The sequence below is a fragment of the Euprymna scolopes genome, chromosome 17 (assembly GCF_053919585.1).
Source record: "Euprymna scolopes isolate OS-2025 chromosome 17, ASM5391958v1, whole genome shotgun sequence".
NCBI lineage: Eukaryota > Metazoa > Mollusca > Cephalopoda > Sepiida > Sepiolidae > Euprymna > Euprymna scolopes.
Window position 1 is genome coordinate 63,629,239 of NC_136498.1, and position 26,415 is coordinate 63,655,653.

The following is a 26,415-nucleotide window of genomic DNA, read 5'->3' on the forward strand; positions in this document are numbered from 1 at the left end:
TTTAGATTTATTCTTATATAATATATAATAATATAAATAAAATGAACTCATTTTTTCCCGTCGGATTTTGACCTTAATAGGATTAAAAATCAAGATATTTCATGCAAATATAATATGCACAAACGGCAGAACAATATCTGAGGTGTGTTATAGGCTTATTATTTCTCAAATTCCTCGATAATCTTAGATTTCTATACTTTTTCTGCTGAGAAGTCACGGCCAAAATCGGTTAAGATCAATGGAAGTGGTAAAATATTTTCTCTCTAATAAATTCCTCCTCCCCCTGCCACCACTTAACACCGTTTGGGGATCGTTCACAAGGAACAGTTGAGAAGAGAACACCGGTTTGGCTTCGTAGTTCTTTCATGTGAAGTTATTTAAAATCACTAAACTAAGCTGCAGTGCTCTGTGGCGTAGTGGTTAGCGTGCTGGACAATTCACATTATATTTTCACGTTCGCACCGACCTACCGTAGTCGTTTTTTTTTTGTTTTTTTTCCTAAACAACTGGAATGGACTTTTCTTGGTGGCCGACCTGTTAACGTTGCAGATGTTTTTTTGTTTTTTGTTTCACACTTTATTTTCCTACTTTTACTCATGACTCCGGGTTTGATCCTTCCTACTTACCTACCATAACATTTTTTAAAACTCCCCCACCCCCCGTCCCGGAAACAAACACTCGGGCAACGCCGGGTACCCCCGCTAGTTCTTAATAAGATTGGTTAAGAAAATACTAGTCGCTTTTGTTTGATCTATTTCACTCCAAAAAATAAATATTATCTCCGCCCTTTGCAGGGTAGAACGATAAAATTGTCGCCCTAGATAAAACCTAATTCCATTTCTGGTTGATGAAAACCGGTTTTTTTTTGGTTTTTTTGGTTTTTTTACTGTTGTTGCAGACCATCTACTAGTTGTTTAGTTGTGTACAAATCTCAAGAGCAATAGGAGCCTTCTATCATGTTTGAAAGTGACACAATGTTCAACAAGCAAGATCGTAGATGCGCCACTGTACAATTCATGCTCTTTACCGATCCAAGTTATGACAACAGGACCATCACCAGCACCCTCAAAATGCAAATCCAGACGGTTCAATGTTTGAGAGCACAGCTCAACAAAGTTTCCGGCCACGGTTATAGTCTTTGGTATGGTTTCATATGAGGGCCACATCATGTCACCTCACATCTTCAAAGACGGCTCGAAAGTCAACACCAATGTGTACCTGGATGTGCTGAAGAGTGTGGTGATCCCCTAGTGGAATCAGGTGGCCGCTAGCAGACCCTGGGTAAAGCAGCAGGACTCGGCACCGGCCCACGTCCAAAGAGACCCAGTCTTGGCTTCAGAAGGAGTGCTACGACTTTGTACCCTTCTCTCATTGGCTTCCCTCCTCCCCTGACCTGAACACGCTGGACTACTTTGTTTGGTCATTCGTCGAGAACATCATGGACATGACCTTCCACAACACCAAAGCCAGCCTGATCGCCGCCATCTGCCGAGTATTCGCCGAGCTCCCACCGGCACTTGTGGAAAAGGCATGTACCAAGTTCTAGACCCGCATTGAGGCGGTGATTGAGGCTGAAGCTGGCTACATTGAATAAATGTAAGCTCTACTACATAATCAAGTTACCTGAATTGATTTTTTTTTTTGATAAAAGTTTTAAAATTAAGTTATAGTGTTGTTTCCGTTAGGGCGACAATTTTATCGTTCCATCCTGTAGTCTTCTTTTTCTGTACGTTAAAAAGTGACAAAAAAAATACTCGTTTATAGAGAAAATTACAAAAACTGAAAATATTACACATGTTCTAAAGTTAGCCAAGATTCCTCTGTGAACTGCGTGCCAGATTCCAAGTTCATTTTTATCCGTAGGTCTTACGTGGTGAACCAAGGTTCTCCGAGAGTTCTATGTCCAAAGTTGAATGATGGGGGATGTAGAAGAATTATGATTGAGCTAATAAGTATTTTTAATCTTTATATTATATCGATTTTATGAATTAGGTATCGTATTTTCCACCATAGAGGATGTTGAAACGGACAATATATTTCCCTCCCCCCAACAAAAAACTGATGTTGATGTAAGAAAAATATCTATTTACAATGCCTCCCCACGGGACAGAGTTAGAGACCAGGGTCGTTTTTTTAACATGGAGAAAAGGGACAAAAATAAAAATTGTCTCAGTCGTGAAGGATTTTTCCTCGACTGGGAGGGAACAAGAAATTGAAGTGCAGCATCTGAAGAACAGATTACTTTGAGTTATATATTTTTTATTCACTCTGAAAGTTTACAACCAAAACATAAAGAAAAACAAAAAAGTAGGCACAAGGCCACTTAACAATTGGGGAGGGGGGTCTCTATGGTCATCCTCATCACTGTATCTTTACTAGTCAATTTTGATCCTAACTAAAGTTCTCATTCACCATATTACCTCAAGCACACCGGAGGTCGTCCTACCTAAGATCCCAAATCATATCTTCAGGGAGGTCAGAATTCTTGATTGTCTCTTGTAGGATCTCATTCGACGTTCTGTCCATTTTTCAAACTTTGAATAATGGTAGCAATATAATAATACCTCCTTTTGTGCAACTATCCAGGGTTGGGTTTTTAGGCCTCTTCTGTTTCCTTTTCTTGTAGTTGCATATGATGGTTTGGGGCCAGGATCTAATTCACGATCTGTTGGCTGATCCAAGTGGACCTCTGTCATGGTAGTGCCATTATCTGAGGTAAGAGGGTTCACACCTTCAAATACCTTTTCTCGTCTGGTGTGTGAACGAGGTAAGGGACCCTTTTTATCCTGGGCGACGGCCAGCCAGTATGCATTATTTTTGGTATTCATTTTCATTTTCATTTTATTTCCTCATTGTCAGCAGCTTTTGATTTAATATTCAAAGCTACCCCCTATAAATAGAGAGGTTTTCCCTATCTGCAACCTGGGGACGCTCTGTATGGCTTGAGGATACAGCACAACAGTGAGGATAAAATTTTATAAAATGTCGTTCACTTTGATCTTCGCCCAAACGTCGAGAACATCTGCTCTTATGGTAAGAATAGCAAATAAACTTTGTCAGCCTCATAACTCTCGCTTCCCTCATTTTGTCTTTTAGTTGTCACATTCCATGAGTGATGTTTCTGATAAAGGAGGAAGAATTGCTGTTTTCTGGGTATCTAATGCTGATTGTTGGTTACTTTTAACCTTGAAGTGGTATTTTGTTTTAGCTCCTTACATCAAATGGTTTTATGTCTTGTCTGGAACTGTTTCCATAAATAAAAAAATATATATGCTCGTAACTTTAGCCAGACTCTCAGACTTTTTCAATTTTGCACGCTGTTTGCTCGGACATACTGTCTGTATCGTAAGATGCAAGCGGTTGTTTGGATATTTTATTTTTAGAAAATAAATCGCCGGTAAATACGTTAGATGGAATTAATTCCACCATAATGTATTCTTAAGAACAAAGAATTTGAAAAAAAAAAAAAAAATTAAAATTTCGTTTTCAGTTCTTTATTTTCGGACGCCATCGAAGACATATATAGAATTAATGGCACGGCTTTTGTTTTTACCATTTTTGTATTCGTTCAGCCTCTTCTAAACTGAAATAGATGAATTGAAGAACTTTTTGATTTGTTTCTGTTTTATATATATATATATATATATATATATATATATATATATATAATTTTTTGAATCACAAACTTATTATCGACCAAATGCTTCATCTCTCCCCCCCCTTCAACCCGGCCAATGGGCTTGAACTCTCTTCGCCAATAGCTTTTCAAAATTTATTTATTTCTGAAAAATACAAAAATAAATTAGGCACTAGGCCATTCAAAGTGTTTGGGGGGGGGGGGAGCTCTATAGTCATCCTTGTCATTGTACCTTATGTCTATCATTTTCCTAGAGAGAATCTTAAATGACTATAATACTTCGTTTTACTTCGCAGTCACCACTTATCAAGGCCTGAAGTTCACTCGAGGATAGGAGTTCATGAATATAAGGTGTTGGTGAAGTAAGCATTAACGATATAAATTGGGTAGAATTTGGTTATTTATGAGGACGGCTCAACAACAACTTGTTTATACTGGATTTGAAGGCTACTATGTTGTAGTCAGCCGGGAAGCAGGCCAGCAGAACCGTGTTCTACAACCAAGCAGTTTTGTAGAAAGAAGCTTTGTTCATGGAATCTGAATTTAGATTTAGGCACAGATAGAGAGTGGGGGAATTGTTGATAGTGCTTGAAGCTAGTTGAGTGATTTTTATGACTGTTTTGGCAAGGGAAGGGGCCATAGATTGGAGGTCAGTCGAACACTTGCAATGAAAATAACGAGAGACCAGAGTCATTCACACCAGGGGTTGTTATAGTAAAGATTCTCATCTCAATTTTTTTTTTTTAATATTATTAAATAAATATGAACGTTTTTAGCTGTTGATCCACCTTCAGCTAAGACTTTTTTTTTATATAATAAATTGGGTTCTAACATGTTTTGTTAATAAGTGAAGTCATTTTTATTTCCTTACAAATATCTAAAGTCATCATCATCATCGTCATCATCATCATCATCATTATCATCATCATCATCATCACCATCATCACTATCATCATCATCATCATCATCATCATCACTTGAACGTCCATTTTACATGCTGGCATGTGTTGGATGGCTTTTAGAAATCGACTTCCAAACCAACACATCTCTGGACAGGTCTTTATTTATCCCTCTTTCTCTTAAATCCACTCTTATCACATTCTCCCATATCTTCTTGGATTTCCCCTTGCCAAGTAACTCTGCTACCTCAACTGTTCTATACCTAATAATCCAATCACTTTCGTACAGTCCATCATCATTGCCATCGGTTTAACGTCTGTTTTACGTGCTGACATCTATTGGAAGGCTTTTAGAAATTAACTTCCAAATGGACTCTCAAACCTATCCTTATTACTTCCTCCCTTGTATTTCATAACAAAATGATATCGAATTTACATCTTTTTCTATATATAAAGTTAAGCATGTGTATATGTTTATATATATATAAATAGATATGATTCGCTCTTAAATTAACAGATCATTATAAATTTTTAAACACTGATGCTAGACGCTAAAAGTGCTAACGTTGGCTATACTTAGTTTCGTATAGCTTTACGCTAAAGCAATGAAGTCATTTATGTCAATTTGGATAGCTCTGAAATTGAGTGAAATTTGAACAATATTTGTAATTTACAAAATGATATAGAATTTACGTAGAATTTATGTTTAAATGTAAAGTTATAAATTATTAAAAAAAACATGTAACTCGTATACCATTTTGTAAATCACAGTTTTAAACCAGTGTACATTTATTTTACCCACGTTTTCAACACGTTCTTAACACATGTTCTTTTACACATGAGATACTTCACTAGTTCAAGAAATTTAAATGTAATTTTAACTGAAACATATAGAAGCATCCAGATTTTAAACAAAACAGTAATCAAAAACTGCCAGAAGACGACTGATGAAACTCAATTGAAAGTACTTGCAAAAAAAAACCCCAAAAAATCAACAGAAAAAACACATGGACGAAGACGACTATGGAACTTTCTTGCATGGTTTCGACCGAGAAATAAGAACGACAATTCGAAAAATTACAAAAAAAGCTCATTAAGAAAACCCATTCTGTGCTGTTTAGCAATACTTGTCTGAATGAAAACATGATACCTAAATACACAATATATATATATATGCATATAATAATGTGTGTGTGTGTGTGTGTGTGCGTGTATGGCCATAATCACATTGACACATTTATTCTCATCAGATCACGAAAGTTAAGCAATGATGAGCCTGGCTAGTGCCAGATGGGTGACCATTTGAGAATAGCAGGCGTTGTATCTGCTCTCTGCTTATCTCGGCATTGTTTTCAGTAGTCCTGAAATTTCTACTTGCCACTGGTATTTAACAGTGCCGATTTAGGGGAGATGTGGTTGAGGATTGCGCAACTCTTGCCACAAAAGTTCCACGCACATCATAGCATCGTCAGTGATGTTCTATGGCATTCATTGAAATCGGTGAACCGACATCATATATATATATATATATATATATATATATATATATATATATATATATATATATATATTAGTGTTAGGAAGATTAAATAGAATCGGAAAAAATCAATAAATTTGAGGGAATCAGTATTGGAATCGAAAAAAGTGTTGCCTACTCTCCAATGCAAAAACGATTTTTTTAATTGTCTTTACTTTATTTGATTTCGTTTTAAAGTAAAATCTTCCATTGCTGGTAATAATGATACAATAATAAATATTTATTGATTTTGAAATAATAGTAAAGCTAAAATCGATAGATCATCCTCTGTGTTATTTTATGTTTAGGAAAATATCTGCATGTGTGCATGTGTTTTTTTTACAGAAATCGGAGAAAATAACAACTTTATAGTTAAATATTTGAAGATTTATAAAGAATCGGAATCGGTAATTGTATTGGAATTGGGAAAAATATTGGAATTGTCCCATCAGTAATATATATATATATATATATATATATATATATATATATATATATATACACACAGGGTGCGTCTGGTATTTGAGAACATATATTTCCTTTTTAAAAATAATCAAAAAGACGAACAAAAACATCGGTATTACAAAAAAAAGTCACTTTGTTGTACATAAAATAAATATTATTTTTTAACTTTATTAAAAAAATCGCCCTCAGCATCAATTACAGTTTCTATTCGAGACCTAAACCGTTGGCAGGCACGTTTAAGATGATCTTCATCGATATCCTGCATTACTCTGACTATGGATGCTTTCAGAGAATCTTCAGTGTTATGAGAATGTTTACTAACATCTCTCTCAACAACGCCCCACACATAATAATCCAACGGATTTAGGTCTGGAGAGCTTGGAGGTCACAAATTGGGTGTAATGTGATCATGGAAATTCTCTGCTAAACATTCTTGTGTCTTCTGAGTCTTATGTGCCTGTGCAGAATCTTGTTGAAAGATAAAGGGCCTTCCATTTCTTACTCTATCAATCCAAGGCTTCACAACAGTACCCAGGACTTCAATGTAAGCAGCAAAATTGATTTTTACTCCTTGTGGAAAGAAATGTGGTGGCATCGCATGTCCCTCATTGCTAACCACCTCTAAAACCATAACAGTTGCTGGAAATTTTGTGTGCATGACCCTTGGAACTTCAGAAGGGTCAGCACATAGCCATCTGTCATTTCTTCGGTTTACCTTTTAGTTTTGGTCAAAAAATTTTTCGTCTGAAAAAAAAAAAAACAAAGAATGTATTGCTCAGCAGGAAGTTTCAGTTTACTTAAAAACCTCTTGGATCTTACCAACCGATTTTCTTTGGTGTTCTCGGAGATAAACTGGCCTCTCTTCATCACATACGACTTGTATCGAAGATTTTCATGACAAGTCCTACGAATTGTGGCTTCTGAGTCATTAAGATCTTTTGCAATTGACGCCATTGACTTTTGAGGGCTCTCATCAATGATGTTCTGAACTCTTTGAACAAATTCAGGCGTTCTTATGCTGTCAGAGCGTTGTTGATGCTTTTAGAGTTTAGAAACTGGAGAAATTGAGCCATTTTTGTCCTATAATTACTTGCGAACTTTAAAGACAAACGATCGGGCAACTTTTCGAAATTGTGCAATGTGCAAATCACGATTGCAACTATTACAGCCTGTCTTTTCATTTCCTGAGTTAAATTAATATCTGCCATAATTAATTTTCTGAAAGAAACAAAATAAAAGATTAAATAATAGATAAAAGAGATGAAATAATGATGTTCTCAAATACCTGTATATATATTAGTGATGGGACGATTTCAAAAGTTCATGAAATTCAAAATGGCCTAATGGAAACATATTATAAGGTATTTACAGCTTCTCTTCCAATTTTCGGATTTTAATCATGTCAGAACGCAATTTATTTCTATTTTGACAGATTCATTGTTGCTATTTCTTCTGATGAGTTAAGGGCATAATAGATTCAATGATTTATATAATAATTAAGTGATTTATTTTGCGTTACGAAACAGATACTGTCAAGAATTGTAAATGTCAACTGAATTAAAGGAATAAATTATATGATGGTCAACATCATAAACTTTGGAATATAGTTTTTTGTCATTTATTCACAATATTTTTATATATATATATATATATATATATATATGTGTGTGTAGTTTTTAAAATATAATTAAATTTTATATATTTTTTAAACAATACATATGCCGCTCCCATTTGGGGGTACCAAATTGGTCAAAGGGAAAATTATTCCCAACTCGCATTTAGGTAAAAATGTACTTTCGTATGAATGATTGAATTTATTCAAAAAGTATCGATTACAAAAATAAATAAACAATATCTAGCTGCACTGATGAGCTGTGAAACAGCGAAACAGTACTGTATGTGGAACACTATATATATATATATATATATATATATATAATTCCAGGTAAATATGTTCCAGGCGTGAAGCAACCAATGAATTTTTAACGAGTGGTCAATACCGAAGTAGAGCAAGATATACTTTTATATGTCGCTACACATCCATGAGTACGTTTCGGTCAGCCAGTTACAAGTAACTAGGGACCTGTTCGGGTAACATTGCTTTTACAAAAGTAAATAAATATTAAATTACGTACTCTACTTTTGTATAAGTAATATCGCCTGAAGCGACACATACGTGTTATGTAAAACAAATAAAAAGTATATACGTGCGTGTGCGCGCATTCACATGAGAGAGAGAGGCTATCCGTGTAAAGTGGAGCTAATACCACTATTTATTCCACTTTGGTTCCATTCAAAAATTGATATACTTGTTTAGCAATTATTCTTGCATAAATAAAAGTCGCTTTTACTATATAAGATAAGGATTATGTAAAAGTAAAGTGACATTTTCCCTTATTTTATTGGCCGATATAGCTTCATAAACAAAATTTACATGAAAAAAATATTCTATTATTCTCCCTCCCCCCGATAAAATTATTTAATAGTAACTGTAGGTACACGGTGTTGCCGGAAATGTTTCATTTTAATTTTTGCGTCACTTTTTTTTTATTTATTTACTTTTTTTTTTTTTAATTCTCAGAAAATGTCTGTTAATGAAATATATTTCGTGCCGGATAGGTAATCGTTTTATTCTGAATAATTTTTGGTTTCGGAATTCTTGATGACAGCGTTTCGTATATAAATAGAATTCCAATTATTTTTTTTTTATTTTTTTTTTTTTGGAGAAAATTCTCGTATAAATTTTTATTTTTTCAAATCTATATTAGACAATATCTAATAATCCTATAAAACTTTTGTCTAAAAAAAAAATAATAATAACAGAGAGAAACTTGAAGCTTTGACCCCGTTCCCCACCGACTTTCTTTCAGGTGTTAGACTTTTACTATCTTATCTCATGACTAAAATCTCCGCTTCCTAAGCCAATCAGCTGTCATGTTTGTGACACACCTTTTAAAGATGTGTCATTTTTTTGTTCTTTTTTTTTTACTATTGAAGGACATTTGGAAGCGCTGCACGAAATGGTCGATTTGTATTCTGTCCTGTTATTTTTTCTTCTCTCTTTCCGTCTTTCTGACATCGGTTTTTTTTTATTATTATTTGTTCGTGATTTTACGTTTTCTTTGTTTCTTTCTTTCTTTACATTAGTTTTTGTTTCACTTTTTTATTCCTGACGTTTTACATTTGAATAGGGTCTATAAAGTTTGTTTTTTCTCCTGCAATAATATGATCAACCCTTTCAATTTAAACATTCGTAATCTATCTATATATCTATAAAAGTGCGTGTGTGTGTGTGTGTGTGTGTGTGTGTGTGTGTGTGTGTGTGTGTGTGTGTGTGAGTACATATGGTGTTTTGATGTGGTGGTGGGTTTATTAGATTTGTGTTTAACTATCTGACTCCATAGAAATAAATAAAACAGACATTTATATTTTAAGGGTAAAAAAAAAACAAAAAAACTTTATTCATTAATGGGAGGTATGTAGAGAAAGTTCGTTTTTGTGACAGAAGAGAATTTCGTGAATGAGTGTGAGAAAAGTCAACGTAAAGAGAGAAATCCACAACAGGAGAATGTTCATTTGGTTTGTACTTACCGGTTTAGGTGGAGACAAAGTTGGTTTGAATTTACTTCGGTGTCTTCCTTTTCTGGTTGTGTGAGTCGTTGGCCCATACATGAGAGCGTAATCGGCTTCAGTTCACTGGTGCCTTTTTTTTTCTTCCTTTTCTTCATTATATCTCTTAAGATTTGGTGACAGAATCCGTCCGTACATTTACTGACGTGACGGGGCGAATTCCCTTTTCCTCTTCTCTTTAGGTTGGGTGACAAATTTCGTCCGTACGTTCACTGACGCAGCGGGGCGAAATCCTCTTCTAGAATCTTCTTTTCTTCAACCGGAAGTCCCGCGCTTTCTTCCGGTGCGCACGAGACCTTCGTCTCTCACTGTTGACTTCTCCACCTCCGTTTTGTAGTCAACTCCTACCAATTGCCACACACACTTCTCAACCTATTATACGCAACGAATTTGTTATCTACAGATTTAAAATTTGCTATATGAACTATTCAGACAGGTGGAAAACATTTTAATCGGTTTTCATCCGGAAAAAAGAGCTGGTAAGGGGTCAAAATTGTAAAAATTGAGACGTCGAGGTGGTCGGATTTTTATGTTTGTCAACTGGTTCACGAATGCGCATGCGTGAATCGTTCAGATGACAGATTCTTTATGTTAACAATAAGTAGGTTTAAAAAACACTTTCAAACACCGTGCCAAGCTGGCCTAATGGTTATCGTACCTGACTCACTGTCTTTAGGTTTCGATCTCAGCTCAAGTATTTTTTTTTTTACTTACAAGAAATGAACTGTTTAAAAAAAAACATATTACTCGCATGCACATGTCTCAGTTTTGATATGAATTAAAATATAATATTTATGCGTATTTTAAGACCGGGCAACGCCTGGCGGTCTGCTAGTATATCTATAAAAGTGAGAATGTGTGTGTGTATGGACACTTCTTAACTTATATACTCAACGAATTTTTGATCTACAGTCTTGAAATTTGATATGTAGGGTATTCAGAGATGTAGAAAACCTGTTAAGCCGTTTTCGTTCGGAAGAAACGGCTGATAAGATGTCAATATCGAAAAATTGATACTTGGAGTTATCGAATTTTTATCTGTATGTCAACTGTTTCACGACTGTGCATGCACGAATCGTTCACATTATGTTTAGAAAAGGTAGGTTTGATAGAACTTTTTAAAGATCGTGTCAAGCTGGCCTAATGGTTATTGTACTTGACTCACTATCTTTAGGTTTTGGTTTCGTTCTCAGCTCGAGTATTTTTTTTCTTGCAAGAATTGAACTGTTTAGAAATAAAAACATAATAGTCGCACGCACATGTCTCTGTTTCTTTCTTTCTTTTACTTCATTTTGTTTTTTTAAACGAACTTCACGTTACGTTTAATACCTACGGTGTTTCTGTTTATAGTCAATAAGAATTCTGCATTAATTAAAATACAATATTTATACGTATTTTATAAGCGGTCAACGCCGGGTGGCCTGCTAGTACACATTAATTTCGTATTAAAAAAAATAGCAGTTATCAACCTATATAAATAAAACGGATGTGGCTGTCAGTATGTAAATATTTAACCGATAAACTCTTAACTTACTAGTCACATAACACTGAAATTAACAGGAAATAACGAATAAAATCTTTGTTTGGATGGATGAATAAACAGGTACAGAAGTCGGCAAGCTGAAATGCAAAATGTTCATTTTAACTTGCGGACATATTTCTATTACTTTCCACCTATCAACTTAGCTCAAACAGCAGAGAACGCGGCTGGGTTGCTTTCGATTCAAGCTGATGTCGCTAAAGTCATTTTTTTTTTTACTTTTGAAATCAGTTCTATATATTTAAATATTCAATAGAAAATTGGCTCTCTAATAATAAATACGAAGTCTGCATGAATTAAAATATATTAAGCATACTTTATAGCCGGCAAAGTCGAGCGCCCACTTGCTAGTAAATAGTATTGGATTATATATATGTATATATGTCATAACGTTTTTTTGTTTTTTTTAGGAATGACTTTACTGCTGGTACTAATTAGTTCCCCAGAGCCTTAGAAAGTTTCCTACCTTATCGCCATATTTTTAGGGTCCCTTTATATATATATATATATATATATACGGACATTAGTGTTTCATGCTTTCGCCATCATCAGTGCAAGAAGTAACGATTGCTACAGGTCGAGAAATTCAAACCCAGCTACAAAGTCACCGTTGGATCTATTTGCTAGGACGTTACTCCAGGCCACCATGAATCACCGATGGAATTGAGGGAAATTTAACAACTGTAAATGCCAAATAAGGGCACAACGTTAAGACAGTCAATAATGTTCAAACGATCGAAAATCGGCATTTTTTGTTTTCCAGATAAAATTATTTACTTTAATCTTATATATATATATATATATATATATATATATATATATATATATTACTCATTTATAGATTAAGTAGTTATATATAGACGTTGCACCTTTCCTATGGTTCATCAGTGTGGCTAACTGACAAGATTCGAACTCACAATCAGTTGCGTGCGTTAACGAAGAGCCTCTGCCTGAAATTGCATGTTAATTATCGCTTATCAATTTATATAGTAATGTCTGTGTCCGTGGATCTATCTATTTATCTCTCTCTCTCTCTCTCTCTCTCTCTCTCTCTCTATATATATATATATATATATATATATATATATATATATATATATATATATATATATATATATATAGTGTGTGTGTGTCATCTCTAGGTCATTTGGGATTTCCTTCATTACCCCCTATGTACGGTTAGGTTAAAAAAAATGCCAAATTTTACACGTTCATTCAATTTTTATTTTATTCATAAATAAAAAAAAATTGAACCCCATGTAAATTTAGGAAGCCATTCTTAACATTGTAAGCGGGTTAGGGTTTGTTAACTTTTCCCTTGCTTGAATTATAGTTTGAATTATGTCCCTCGTCCATTGGCCTTAATAAGGCCGGAAATGGCCGCCGACAGCTTCCACTGATGAAATTTTATTTTATTTTTTAAAACTAAATATCGGATGGGTTTGCCTAATCTATGGTGTACTATTTTTTTTTCTAACCTAACGTGTAAGTACGCCTTTTTGTGCTATTTTCTTTGTTTTCTTTTTACGAACAGCATTACATATGGGGTTTAATCTGAAGAATCACCGTGGCATTTTTCAAATATTCATTACGAGCTTAACATGAACCTTGATTGTGTGTCACTATATAACCAATATTTTTAATTTCTCTGTTTTATTAAATCATCTTCATAATCATGTTTATGCTCTTTTGGCGATTAAAAGAATTATTGTTTATAAATGTCATGATATCCATATATATATATATATATATATATATATATAGGGAGAGAGAGAGAGAGAGAGAGAGAGAGAGAGAGAGAGAGACTGTGCAAAAGATGATGTAAGTTTGTTCAGTTTTCTTTTCCCCTTATTTATTTATTTTATTTTTTTGTAAACTAAATCTTTATCTTTCGTTCTACATCTGGTAACTTTCAAGTAGAAATTGGAGTGGAATAAAGGTTTTATTCAAGCATAATATGCATGAAAGGAAAAAGAACCTACAAAATACACTAAAAAAGACAATTACACTCGATATTTCCTTTTCTTTATCTTATCTATATACTAGCAGGGACCATGTCTCGGCATTGCCCGAGAAAATTTAAGAAAACCCAGAAGAGAAACACCCAGAAGAAACATCTCACCATAAATGCTAGGCATTTATCAACGATATTAAAAGGTATTTGGAAATAGTATTGTGGACGATATAAAAAAAATGACCACAATCATGAAATAAAAAACACTCAAAACAAACAGTTAATTATTGAGAGTTCGTTTTGCAAATCCATATGCGAGTTTCATGCGCAAAGCTTCTTTCTTAGAACTGCACGCCAGTGGAACTTTCTGCCGCTTGCCTGTTTCCCACCTGACTACAACTTGGACGTCTTCAAGTCCAACAAAAACAAACTCCTGACAAACCGCCCCCTTAAGTAAGACACTCTATCAAAACCCTCAATACTAATGATTACTACAATACTATGTCATTGATTACTGTACACACAATAACCCTTATCCCTGAGTGGCCTTCGGGCCTTGATAAGTGGTGACCCCCATGTAAAAAAAAATGAGTTAGCCATGACTGAGTATGTTAACTGTTTTTCTTCTGGCGTGATGAGGAAAGTAGACTTTTAATCTCAATCTGTGCGACAAAATGGCTCAACTTTATTGTTCCGAAATGGTTTTTTGGCGTCCTTCTATCTATTTATTACTTATTTATTTATTTATTTAGTTGTTTACTTTGCTGATCGTTTTCTTTTTACTGTTTCTGTTCTTCTTACGGGTATTTTTAAGTCTGTGTATTCTTACATATATGTTCTTACTTATATGTGTGTGTGTGTGTGTGTGTGTGTGTGCTCTTAGTTCTTGCCTTGAAAGGTCTCAACGTGTATGTGCAAATAATGTCATGCGTACATACCTGCTTGCCTTGTCCAGCGGATATCTTCTTGTCGCTGGTCTCCATCTCATGGGGAGTGGTACTTACTGCTGCAGATGCATCGATAACACAAGATAGATTTGAAGCTTCAATTCTTTATTAAAAGGCAAGCCTATATCTGGAACCCATGGTTGTCGAAGACCCAGGATTTCCCGTCTACATTCTCTGCTGCCCCAGACCAACTCCCAGCCCATGTGTCCGTCAACCGGAAGCCTACGACCACAATCCCCGTTACCCCTAATTTCCAATGCATATAATCTAGGTCGTTAAAGGTGACTGAGTTTGATGGATGTCAAATCTTACCTTCTCTGACCCTGCTAAATCAACAATGGGAAACCCAAAATGCTTATATAACTTACTATTTCTACAAACTAGGTTGGCAGTATTTTTGCGCGAACAGTTGGCAGAGTTGGTGGAAATTTTCTGTTTCTATGTCTATCCTTGTAGCCATGTCACTAGTAAGGGTGCTGGAGGTAAACGTTTTGTCTGGGCTGACGTTATCCGCCTGATAGTCAGGGACCCGAACCTTGGATTAACCACTAAGGAGGCTGTCCTATCAGCAGGTGCAAAGTACTGGGGCTGCTGTATTGCCATTTGGTGAATGGAATCTGGACCATGCAGTAGCTTCTGGTGGGGCCTCTCGATGCCATACTAGTGGGTAATTGTTACGGCTTTACCTTATCATGTGGTACAAAAAAAAAAAAAAAAAAAATTCTTCGTTTCTTTTTCTCTCTTAGTTTCCCCTCTCTGTCCTGCTCTAAGTAAATCTGTCGACCTAGTCCACAAATTCCAAAATTTCATCATGACAAGTTTCAAGAAAAAATACACGATTAAACCCGGTTCTCCAACTTCCAACGTAGACCCCTACTACCATGTCTCCTTCTCCAACATCAGGGGTCTACGTTCTAACCTTCCAGAGGTTGAAACCCAATTACAGGAGACTAAACCAGACCTTTTATTTTTAAGTGAAACTGGCATTGGACAGGCTATTTCCCTTGATGAGTTTGCAATTACAGGATACTCTAACTTAACTTCTAAATCTGACCCCCAAGATCGCCATGGGCATGGAATATGTGCCTATATTAAAGATAGCTTTCCATGTGGGAGGGACATCTCCAGGGAAGATCCTAATTTACCTTATATGTGCTTCCGGGTTGCTTTAGCTCACACTACTGCATTTATATTTACTCTCTATCGCCCCCACAACAGCGGAGTTACTATCTTTCAAAGCATATCTGAGAAAATTGACCAAGTCCTTTCTACTTATCCTTCAGCTAACATTCACGTATGTGGAGACTTCAATGTTCACAACGTCGAATGGTTGACCCACTCAAACAAGACCGATGATGAGGGGAGGTTCTGTCATGATTTCTCCATTGCCTATGACCTCACTCAGATTGTTCAGGAACCTACCCGTGTGCCCGATAATGACGGCCAGTATGCGAGCCTACTAGACCTTTTTCTCACAACTTGCCCTGAACTATGTTCAGTTTCTGTTCTGTCGCCTCTTGGATCTTCCGACCACTCTGTTGTATCAATTAAGATAAAAATGAAATGTAATAAGTCCCCAGACGTACCTCTTCATCGTACAGTATATCGATACACTAAGGCTGACTGGGATAGCTTCCGTACATTTATATCTGATCTACCTCTGCATTCCATGTTTAAAAAGGATGTGTCCTCTATAGTATTAGACCTAACTGAATGGTTAATTGTAGGTATTGACCATTTCATACCCTCTAAAAAATTTCAGCAAAAACCTAACAGCCAGCCATGGTTCTCTCCAGAATGTGCTGCTGCCATTGCGCACAGAAATCACTTTTTCCACTGCTTCAAACGTAATAGATGTATGGAAACTAAAGCCGTTTTTAGGACTGCCAGCAACCATTGTAAGAAAGTAATAAGGAACGCAAGAGAGTTGTATGCTCAATCTGTTAAGTCCAAAGTAGCTGAGCAGCGGCTTGGTTCCCACCAGTTTTGGCAAATAGCAAACAGAATCCTGAACAGAAGCGTGTGCTCCATCCCAACTATTATCAATGGATCTGAGGTAATCTCGTCAGCATCAGACAAAGCCAAACTCTTTGTCAAGAACTTTGCAGCTAATTCTACCCTTTGCGACCAAGACCGCCAACCCCCAATATTTCCTCTTGTATCAGAAAACACGCTATGTGATATACGTATATCTGTACGTGATGTTGCCAAGCTAATCAAAAACCTTGATTCCAGTAAAGCAACTGGCCCTGATGGTATTCCAATTATAGTACTCAAAAAACTTCAACCTGAACTAGCGCCCATACTTACAAAACTGTTTAAACGTTGTCTTAAGGAGAATAGTTTCCCATCTCCCTGGAAAATCTCATCAGTATGCCCTGTATTTAAGAATTCAGGTGATCGCTCATCCCCCTCTCAGTACAGGCCAATAAGTCTCCTGTGCGTCATGAGTAAGTTGCTAGAATCTGTATTAAATACAGAAGTAATCAAACATCTCAACAAAAATAACCTTCTTAGTGACACTCAATATGGTTTCCGTTCTGCTAGATCTACAGCAGATGTCCTTACAGTTATATCGCATAGGATTAGCAAATCTCTCGACGGTGGCAATCTTTCTAGGGCAATTGCTCTTGACATATCTAAAGCCTTTGATAGGGTATGGCATAGAGGTTTACTTCATAAGATCGCTAGCTATGGTATAGCTGGAAAAGTCTTCTCAATTATTAAATCATTTCTTTCTGATAGATTCATAAGAGTAGTAGTTGAGGGGCAAAAATCAGAAGCTCACAATATTAATGCCGGTGTCCCTCAGGGATCCATCCTGGGCCCAACTCTTTTCCTGATCTACATTAATGATCTTCCAAATCATATCCTTACATCATTTGTAGACATTTATGCTGACGACACTACCATTTATGGTACCACATCTAAGACAGTAAACGAGCAAGTTCTCTCCAATTCTCTCTCCTCTGATCTTGAGCACGTAGTACAATGGGGAAAGGAGTGGCTGGTTACTTTTAATGCATCTAAAACCAAGCTTCTCTCTTTACATCATCAACATTCTAATCCACATTTGTCATCAATTGAAATGAATGGCTCTCGTCTTCAGGAGGCCTCAAGTTTTGACAAGCTTCTGGGCTTGACCATTACTCCTGATCTTAAATGGAACACGTATATCAAATCTGTTGCCAAGGCCGCTGGAAAAATGGTGGGATCTTTCTATCGATCCAGTAGATATCTCACTGCTGATGCTATTCTCTATCTATATAAGAGCCAGGTACGTCCAAGGATGGAATACTGTTGCCACATCTGGGCAGGAGCTGCTAGAAAGAACTTGTCCTGCCTTGATAGAGTTCAAAATAGACTTCGTAGCCTCGTAGGAGATGTCCTTTTCTCCTCCTTGCAACCTCTATCTCACAGAAGAGATGTTGCGAGTTTGTCTCTGATGTATCGTTATTTTCATGGAAAGTGTTCAACTGAGCTTCAATCTATGGTCCCCCCTCGCCAAACTTTCACAAGAAACACTCGTCTAGCTGTAAACACTATCAATAATTTCCCCCACTCTTTATCTGTGCCTAAACCTAAACGTAGATTCCATGAACAAAGCTTCTTTCTTAGAACTGCACGCCTGTGGAATTGTCTTCCGTTTTCCTGCTTTCCGGCTGACTACAATATGGTTTTGTTCAAGTCTAAAGTAAATAAGTTCTTGATGAGCCGTTCCATATAAGTTATTAAATTTACCAAATTTTCATTACTAATGATTACTATATTGACCAACTTCTACTGTACACTCTTTAACCCTTATCCTTGAGTGGCCTCTGGGCCTTGATAATGTGGTGATGCCTTTGTAAAAAAAAAAAAAAAAAAAAAAAAAAGATAGCATTTAAGCTGGGATTTCCAATACTACATTATAAACTTATTAATATCTAACATAACGTTATCTAGTGAGATCATAAAAATTAGACCTCAATAGTATTTAAACTGACAGATCAAACAGATTTTGACTCGCCAATTTCCATGTTATATTGTTGTACCGTGTTATTGGCTAACAGTGGCTAAATCGTTAATGATATGGGATGAAAACCGGGAAGTGCCAAATTCAAATCCAGTTCATTTCACAAAAATATTTTTATCGAACATATACTTGACCTTGTGTCTAACCTTGAAAAGAAGGAAAAATAAAATCACTTACTAAGCTACAGGTTATTTTAAACATGATGGTAATCCGACAACTGAAAAAAATTATTAAAAAAAAATCGAACTCATTTTTTTACTGAAGAATATGAACCAGTTGTTTCCCTTACAACTAAAATTTTATATCTTTTCTGTATTAGTTTAAAACACTTAGAACAAATAAAAATAAAAAATAAAATAAAATTACCGCTGTGTAATGCTTGATAGTTACAGCTAGTATACACACACACACACACGTACCCACACATATATGCACACACACTCGTACCCAAACGCATATGCGCACACACTCGCATACACACACATACTATGCGCACACACTCGCACACACATATACGCACACACTCGCACACATATACATATGCGCTCACACTCGCACACACATGCATATGCACACACACTCGCACACACATACATATGAACACATACTCGCTCATATATGCGCACGCACTCAGACACACACATACATATGTGCACACACTCAAACTCATATGGGCACACACGCTCACATACGCATACACATGCGCACACATACACACCAATATATATATATATATATATATATATATACACATACTCACAGACATACATATATATATATATATATATATATATATATATATATATATATATATATATATATATATTCATACTCTGATCCCAATTCTAAATAAAAATACTTTCAATGCATTAGCATGTCTAATGAGGTTGTTTAGTCTTACGGCATATCAACCTTTTCCTGGTGATTTAATGTTGAAGCTGATCATTTTGATGAACGTTTTTATGCTTTATGCTATGTTTTTTATATCTTCAAAATATTTATTTACTGTGTTTGGTTTGACCGTTTTGTAGAGGAAAATGTTTTGTTTTTAACTTTGCGAACATGACTGAGTTTTGCAACGGGAGAGAAAAAAACATTAACATGAAAGTTTTTTAGTCAAAAATCAAAATGGATCGCTTTTATTGTTCTTGAAATAAGAATCCCAGGTGCCTTAATATCACACGAATAGAGAATCAGTTGGAGCAATTGTCATGCTTTGTCATACCTTAATTTTTCGTGCATAATTAGTAAACCCTGAAACCAGCTAAACCTGCCCAGGGTGAATTGCCCGCACCTGGAAATCTCTGCTGGTTAAACACATAATACATTATTCTTGCGAATATCATTTGCAAATGTGAGAAATTGTCTATATTACCATATGAAAGCAGAACATACATCCCTTATTCCCAACGGGTCAGGTTTTAATGGCAAATGCGCATCATATGACCTGGGATCCATACCGAAATTGCTGCACCTTTTTTTTTTTTTTTTTTGGCCCACTCTCTAGAAGTGGCTGAGGGAATGGATAACCTTCACACGAATAGAGAATCAGTAGGAGCAATTGTCATGCTTTGTCATACCTTAATTTTTCGTGCATAATTAGTAAAACCTGAAACCGGCTAAACCTGCCCAGGGTGAATTGCCCGCACCTGGAAATCTCTGCTGGTCAAACACATAATACATTATTCTTGCGAATATCATTTGCAAATGTGAGAAATTGTCTATATTACCATATGAAAGCAGAACATACATCCCTTATTCCCAACGGGTCAGGTTTTAATGGCAAATGCACATCATATGACCTGGGATCCATACCGAAATTGCTGCACTTTTGTTTTTGACCCACTTTCTAGAAGTAACTGAGGGAATGGATAACCTTCGATATGGCATAAAAGGTGATTAACATCATTGGCAATCATTTCATGTGAAAAATTTGCCCTCGAAATACGAGTAAAAATGCAAGATTGTTTGGGTTTGCCGTGTAAACTGACCGATTTAGTATTTTAAAACATAATGGAAAATGATTTGCTCGTCGAAAATGTTCAGCTTTGAAATTTAAAACTTTCCCATATTCAAATCTTATCCAACTTTAAGTATGATGTAGACCCAACCTGACATCTGAGATGGAACACGTACATCAAATCCGTTTCCAAGGTTGCTCGAAAAACTGTGGGATTGTTCTACCGCCTCAGTAGATATCTCATTGCTTTTTCAATTCTCTACCTGTATAAGAGGCAAGTACGTCCAAGGATAGAGTACTGTTGTCACATCTGGACGGGAGCTGCTAAAAATAGCTTATCCTGCCTTGAGTTCAAAATAGACTTCGTAGCCGAGTGGGGGTGCCCCTTTCTCTTCCCTGCAACCTTTTTCCCACAGAAGAGACGTTGTGAGCATGTCTCTGCTTTATCGTTATTTTATGACAGGTGCTCGTCTTAGCTCCAATCTGTAGTTCCCACTCCCGGCCTGACTTTCACAAAATACACTCGTCTAAAACCACTATCAATAAACCCCCCTACTCTTTATCTGTGCCTTAACCTAAACCTAGATTCCATGAGCAAAGCTTCTTTCTAAGAACTGCACGCCCGTGGAACTCTGTTCCATTTCCCTGCTTTCCAACTGACTACAACATGGTCGTCTTCAAGACCGACGTAAACAAGTTATTGATGAGCCGTTCGCCTTAAGTAATCCAATTTACCAAATTTCCACTACAATCGATTACTACGATGTTTTCCCATTGACTACTGTACATTCATTAACATTTATCCTCGAGTGGCTTCTGGGTCTTGATAAGTAGTGACTCCTTTGTAAATAAAAATAAAAACGCTGCGATTTTTTATGGTTGAGGTACTTTAGCGTTGCATTGACTAGCACAATAGCAATGAACTGCGTGTTCGTGCTATTTTTTTTCTATGTTCCGCATTCTTCGTCCGGTGAAGCAAATCTCTTTCTAAACTTGGCTATCGGTTTTGTCTTTCTTGTTATAAATGATCTCCAACGTTCAATGCGTCTCACTAACAACTTTATTGAATCGTGAGAAGCATTTAAATGAGATTGCTTACGTCCCCCCCCCCCCCCGCCCTCTTCGTCTTCCCGCTCAATAAAAACGACTTTGCTTCTTCTGAAGTCTGTAGACATCGTGGCAGCCCTTTTTGCTCACAGCTTTATAAGTTTTAAGCGAACGAAGTGTTACGAATTCTGGTTCCTTTATTCTTTTCCTTTTATTTACATATGTCTCTATCTCTCTCACTGTATTTCTTTCTTTCTCTATCTCTTACTCTTACTCTTTGTCTTTGTCTTTCCCTGGGTCTCTCTTTCTCTCAAACATTTTTGCATATTTCTCTCTCTCTCTCTCTCTCTCTCTCTCTCTCTCTCTCTCTCTCTCGCTCTCTCCTTTTCTCTCTCTCCTTTTCTCTCTCTCTTTTTCTCGCCCTGACTTTATTTCTTTCTTTTGCTGACTTGTCTCTCTATTTCGCCAGTCTCTCTCTTTCTCTTTCCTTCTCTTTGTCTCTCTTTCTCTCTCTGTCATTCTTTTCTCTGTATGTTTCTTTCTTTCTCTCTCTCTCCCTCTCTCTCTCTCTCTCTCTGTTTCTTTCTCTTTCTCTCTGTCTTTTCCCCTCTCACACTCTCTCTCTCTCTCTCTCTGGATCTCTTTCTGACTCGTCCCCTCTCTCTCTTTCTCTCTCTGTCTCTCTATTTCTATTTGTCTCTCTCAGTCTCTTTCTGTCTCTCTGTCTCTCTTTTTCGCTCTCTCTCTCTCTCTCTCTCTCTCTGTCTCTTTCTATTTGTCTCTTTGTCTCTCTATGTTTCTCTCTACTTCTGTCTCTCTTTATCTCTCTCTCTTTCTCTCTCTGTCTTCCTCTATCTCTCTCTCTCAGTCTCGTTTTCTCTCTCTAATAATAGGCTGCTCACAATTACGTGTCTCATCACTACCAAATTTCCTCCTACAGGCGTTGTTACTTTCCTTGACTGTTAAAATTACATGAACTCTTAGCATCTACTTGTGTAAAACTACACATACTAGTCACACCGAACCTCCTCCAAGACCGGCACTTATGCGCTTGGTGTCTGTTGGTTGTACCAAATCTCAGGCACGCTATCAAGGGAGACAACCCAATCAAAGCACTTTGATTGCTGCGTTACACTTGAAGTTGGTCATTTTTCTTCTGTTATGAAGTGCTTAGAATATAATATGAATGCATTTGGCTTTTTAATATAAACGAGAATAAATTATTTCATGTGTGTTGGAGAAAGGCAAACATTTGATGGCGTAAATCAAAACAAAAATCACCAGGCAAATACAAGGTGAAACAAGATATTAGATTATACAAAAATTATTATCATCATCATTATCATCATCATTATGACTATAATTATTATTACCATCATTTTTATTATCATATTTACTCAGATTAAGAATTTTGATAGTGGTCAATATAGGAGATTAATTATTGATAATTACTTGGGGGGGGGGAGTCCCTGGAATCTGGGTGATAACAAGTCTCCCAATATTTCCAGTACTCTCCACTATTTTTTTGAGTCTTTCCAAATGATTTTGTGTTATTGTTACTGGCGTTTACCATTGATTTCTCGCTGAGACCTTTGATCTCCACTGGAATTTGAGTTCACAGCTAATTTGTGTATTATCATACGAGACTGATGCCCCAATATTATTTATTTATTTATTTATTTATTTATTTACTTACTTATAATTATTGAAATTATTAATTGGTATCTAGTAATTCTAGATAAAATATAAGACAAATGACTTTGGTGCGACTTGATTACACCTGTGTAACCTGTGGCCGAAAATTACCTTTAAAATATTAGAATTTTGACTCATCTTCTTTTTGACAATCAATCAAGTTTGTTGTTTCTTCCCATGCCTGATGTCAGGTTAATATTTTTATTTTATTCAAATGACCTTTTGGTACATTTAATTATCATTTTTATTGTTGTTTTGCATTTAGCCAGGTGTAGGCTTTTATCAAAATGATTACTCCGTACACGTTGCCTATATATTAAACAAAATGTCAAGTTCATAATTTTATTCGAATAATCATTTGGTATATTTTATAATTATTTTGTTTCTTGCATTTGGCCTGGTGCATTCTTTTGTCAAAATGGTCTAGGTATTAAACAAGATGCTAGATTCATAATTTTTGTATAAATGATCTTTTGGTACATTTGATAATTATTATGCTGTTTCTTGCATTTGGCTTGGTGCACGCTTTTTTCAAAATGACTTTTCAGTTCCTACGGCCTAGATATAAAAAATACTTAATTATGCATAAATAATGTGCGTGTTGAAAACTTCAAAGTCGTGTTGACTCCAGAGCATTGCCATTTTTCCATAGCATTACCATTTTTCCCGCTGTCAATTGTTGTCATTTTTCTGCTTACAAATCTCAAGTGTGAAACTGGTGATGCCACGATGTAAACTCGACAGTCAGCTAAATCTCGCTCCTTCATTGTAGAGACCCTCAGATGCTATAGGACGTCCTACAGTAATTTCTTCTTTTCTCAGACTGCTCCATGAATATCCCCTTCTGCGGCCCTTCTTCCTGGTTCAGAAGAATCCTGGTTCCCCTAGAAAACACTTAACAGCCCGAGAACAAGAATGGGGAGATAGAAAGTTGTTTTGACCAGTTGGGGTTATAAAACTGACCTAACCACCTGGGAATGTCGAGAAGAGAACCATACAAAGCGACACTGCGTCGCCTGTCCTCTACTGCCAAACTGGCGCAGCTCTTGCAGGTTATAACAATAACGCAAAAGACTATGTAAAAAAGTGAGAAACAGTTGTATGACCTCATGCTTCAAAGATACTTAATGAATATAAGTTTTACTGACTATATCAACATGCAGAAATTAAATGTAATGTAAAAAAAACAGATTCGGCACAACTCTCTACTTAGAATGCCCCTATGAATATGTCCCGACATCCTGTAACAAATCACAGTAGCAATAAATCTTGTTTGGGATGAATAAATGTAAAAATTTATGTCAAATTATGAACCCCCTACCCCCACCCACCCAATTCTCGGGTTAAGGTGATGGTGTCATCTGCTACTACTTTAGCGTAATGCTAACATCTTTGAAGTACTGTAGAAATGGCGGTCAATGTTTGTATAAAGCACTGTTAGCTACCATTACCAACGGCGCCTGTCCTGGTGACCTACTGAATAGAGCTACTGATTCGATGGTTATTTGTTTGATCCCAACCTAAGGATAACTGCTAGCTTAGTCACACTGAAGAGATGTAATACAGCGAAACACTCTTGTCTGTGGGTTACTGTATAGCGTCGTTGGCAAAACTCGGATACGAGTATTCATTTTTGCTTATGTGATTTTTATCTTTGGAGGACTTTAAAACAAAATGTTTATGCAAAAAATCCTCACAATCTAGACCAACTAAAGGAGAACATTGCTAACGCTATCAGGAGAATCACAACAGAAGATCTACATACAGTATCCTCAAACGTTGTTTAAACGTGCCCAGAAATGCATAGATGTCAACGGAGCACTTCCAGCACCTTTTATAACGCTACAGGTAATTTAAACAATAAAAGAATGTTCCTCCTCTCTACTACATTTTTCTGGGCTACTTTTAAGTGTGCCACCCGGCATAAGCATAATTATATATATATATATATATATATATATATATATATATATATATATATATTTCTTATTATAAGCTCTACTTCCTATTTGATTTTATCGAGCTTTTACATCTGGTTGAAATGACTTTATAAATATTAACTTATATTTATAATATACTTTAGTTTTGCCATCTTCGATTATTTTGGTAAACTTAACTTTAATTCTTATTTCATTATATATATATATATATATATATATATATATATATATATATATTGTGGCTTCCTTTAGTCTTGACAGACTATGGATACTAATTGTAAGGGTGGCTACATGTGCAGTTTTTGTGGCAAGAGTTGCGCAATCTTCAACTACACCTCTCCTGAATCGACATTGTTGAATACCAGTGGCAAGTGGAGGTTCAGGACGACTGGAAACAGTGTCGAGATAAGCGGAGAGAACATACAGCGCCCAGAATCTGGTACTAGCCAGACCCAACTTTGCTTAACTTCGGTGGTTTGACGAGAACGGGTGTGTTAACGTAATTATGCCGTGTACATATATATATATATATATATATATATATATATATATATATATATATATATATATATATAATTAGTTCCACTGCCAGACAACATTGCAGCCTGCAGGAGCCAACAAACCGGAAGTTCAAGACTCGAGTTTCGCCCTCATTTTCGGCTCATCAGTTAAACACATCCAAACTCAGGATTCGAAACCCGAGCCTCTTGCATGCGAGGCAAGCACTCTACCAACTGAGCAAACGCGCCGCACACAAGAAAGTCTTGTTAACTATCCGGTTTGTTGGCTTCCGTGGCTCTTGCTGGCTGCAATGTTGTCTGGCAGTGGAAATAATTATATATTCTCTCACACATTCTGGAAATATCTCTGTGTGTGTGTGTGTGTGTGTGTGTGTGTGTGTGTGTGTGTGTGACAAGAAGCGCCATTTTCACTGCCTTTTAAAAATTATATGATGACGATTGCATTATTTACTAGCCTTTCGAAATAACCCATTTTTCGCGGCTAACAATGCCAGCAATGCGTATACATGTTTAATGTGACCGGCTGCTATGAATATTAATGACCTCTGTTTAAAGAACAAAGACAAGGGCAACGTTTATTCTTCCCCCTCGTTTTTACCATTCGCTTGTGTCGGCTCAAGTAGAAATCCCTATTGGTGCCGCTTGTGTA

The 26,415-nt window shown here is 36.2% G+C and overlaps 2 protein-coding genes across 11 annotated transcripts in view; one reads left to right on the forward strand and one right to left on the reverse strand.

The window, feature by feature from the left end:
- The window catches only part of LOC145296757 (uncharacterized), a 485,527-nt gene extending 475,144 nt beyond the window's left edge, over window positions 1-10,383 (reverse strand). Inside the window, exons 1-2 of one of the 4 annotated variants that reach the window (XM_080142807.1) lie at window positions 10,109-10,383; window positions 6,666-7,735 (exon numbers count right to left, since the gene is read on the reverse strand). In XM_080142807.1, coding sequence (XP_079998933.1) covers window positions 7,531-7,735; window positions 10,109-10,245 — 342 coding nt within the window. In that variant the 5' untranslated portion in view covers window positions 10,246-10,383 and the 3' untranslated portion in view covers window positions 6,666-7,530. Of the gene's footprint in view, window positions 1-6,665; window positions 7,736-10,108 lie in introns of those variants that run through there. The other 3 variants (XR_013870019.1, XR_013870021.1, XR_013870020.1) reach the window with 3 other exon arrangements.
- Window positions 1-26,415, forward strand: part of LOC145296756 (adhesion G protein-coupled receptor L4-like) — a 700,831-nt gene that overhangs the window by 296,913 nt on the left and 377,503 nt on the right. The window lies entirely within an intron of this gene.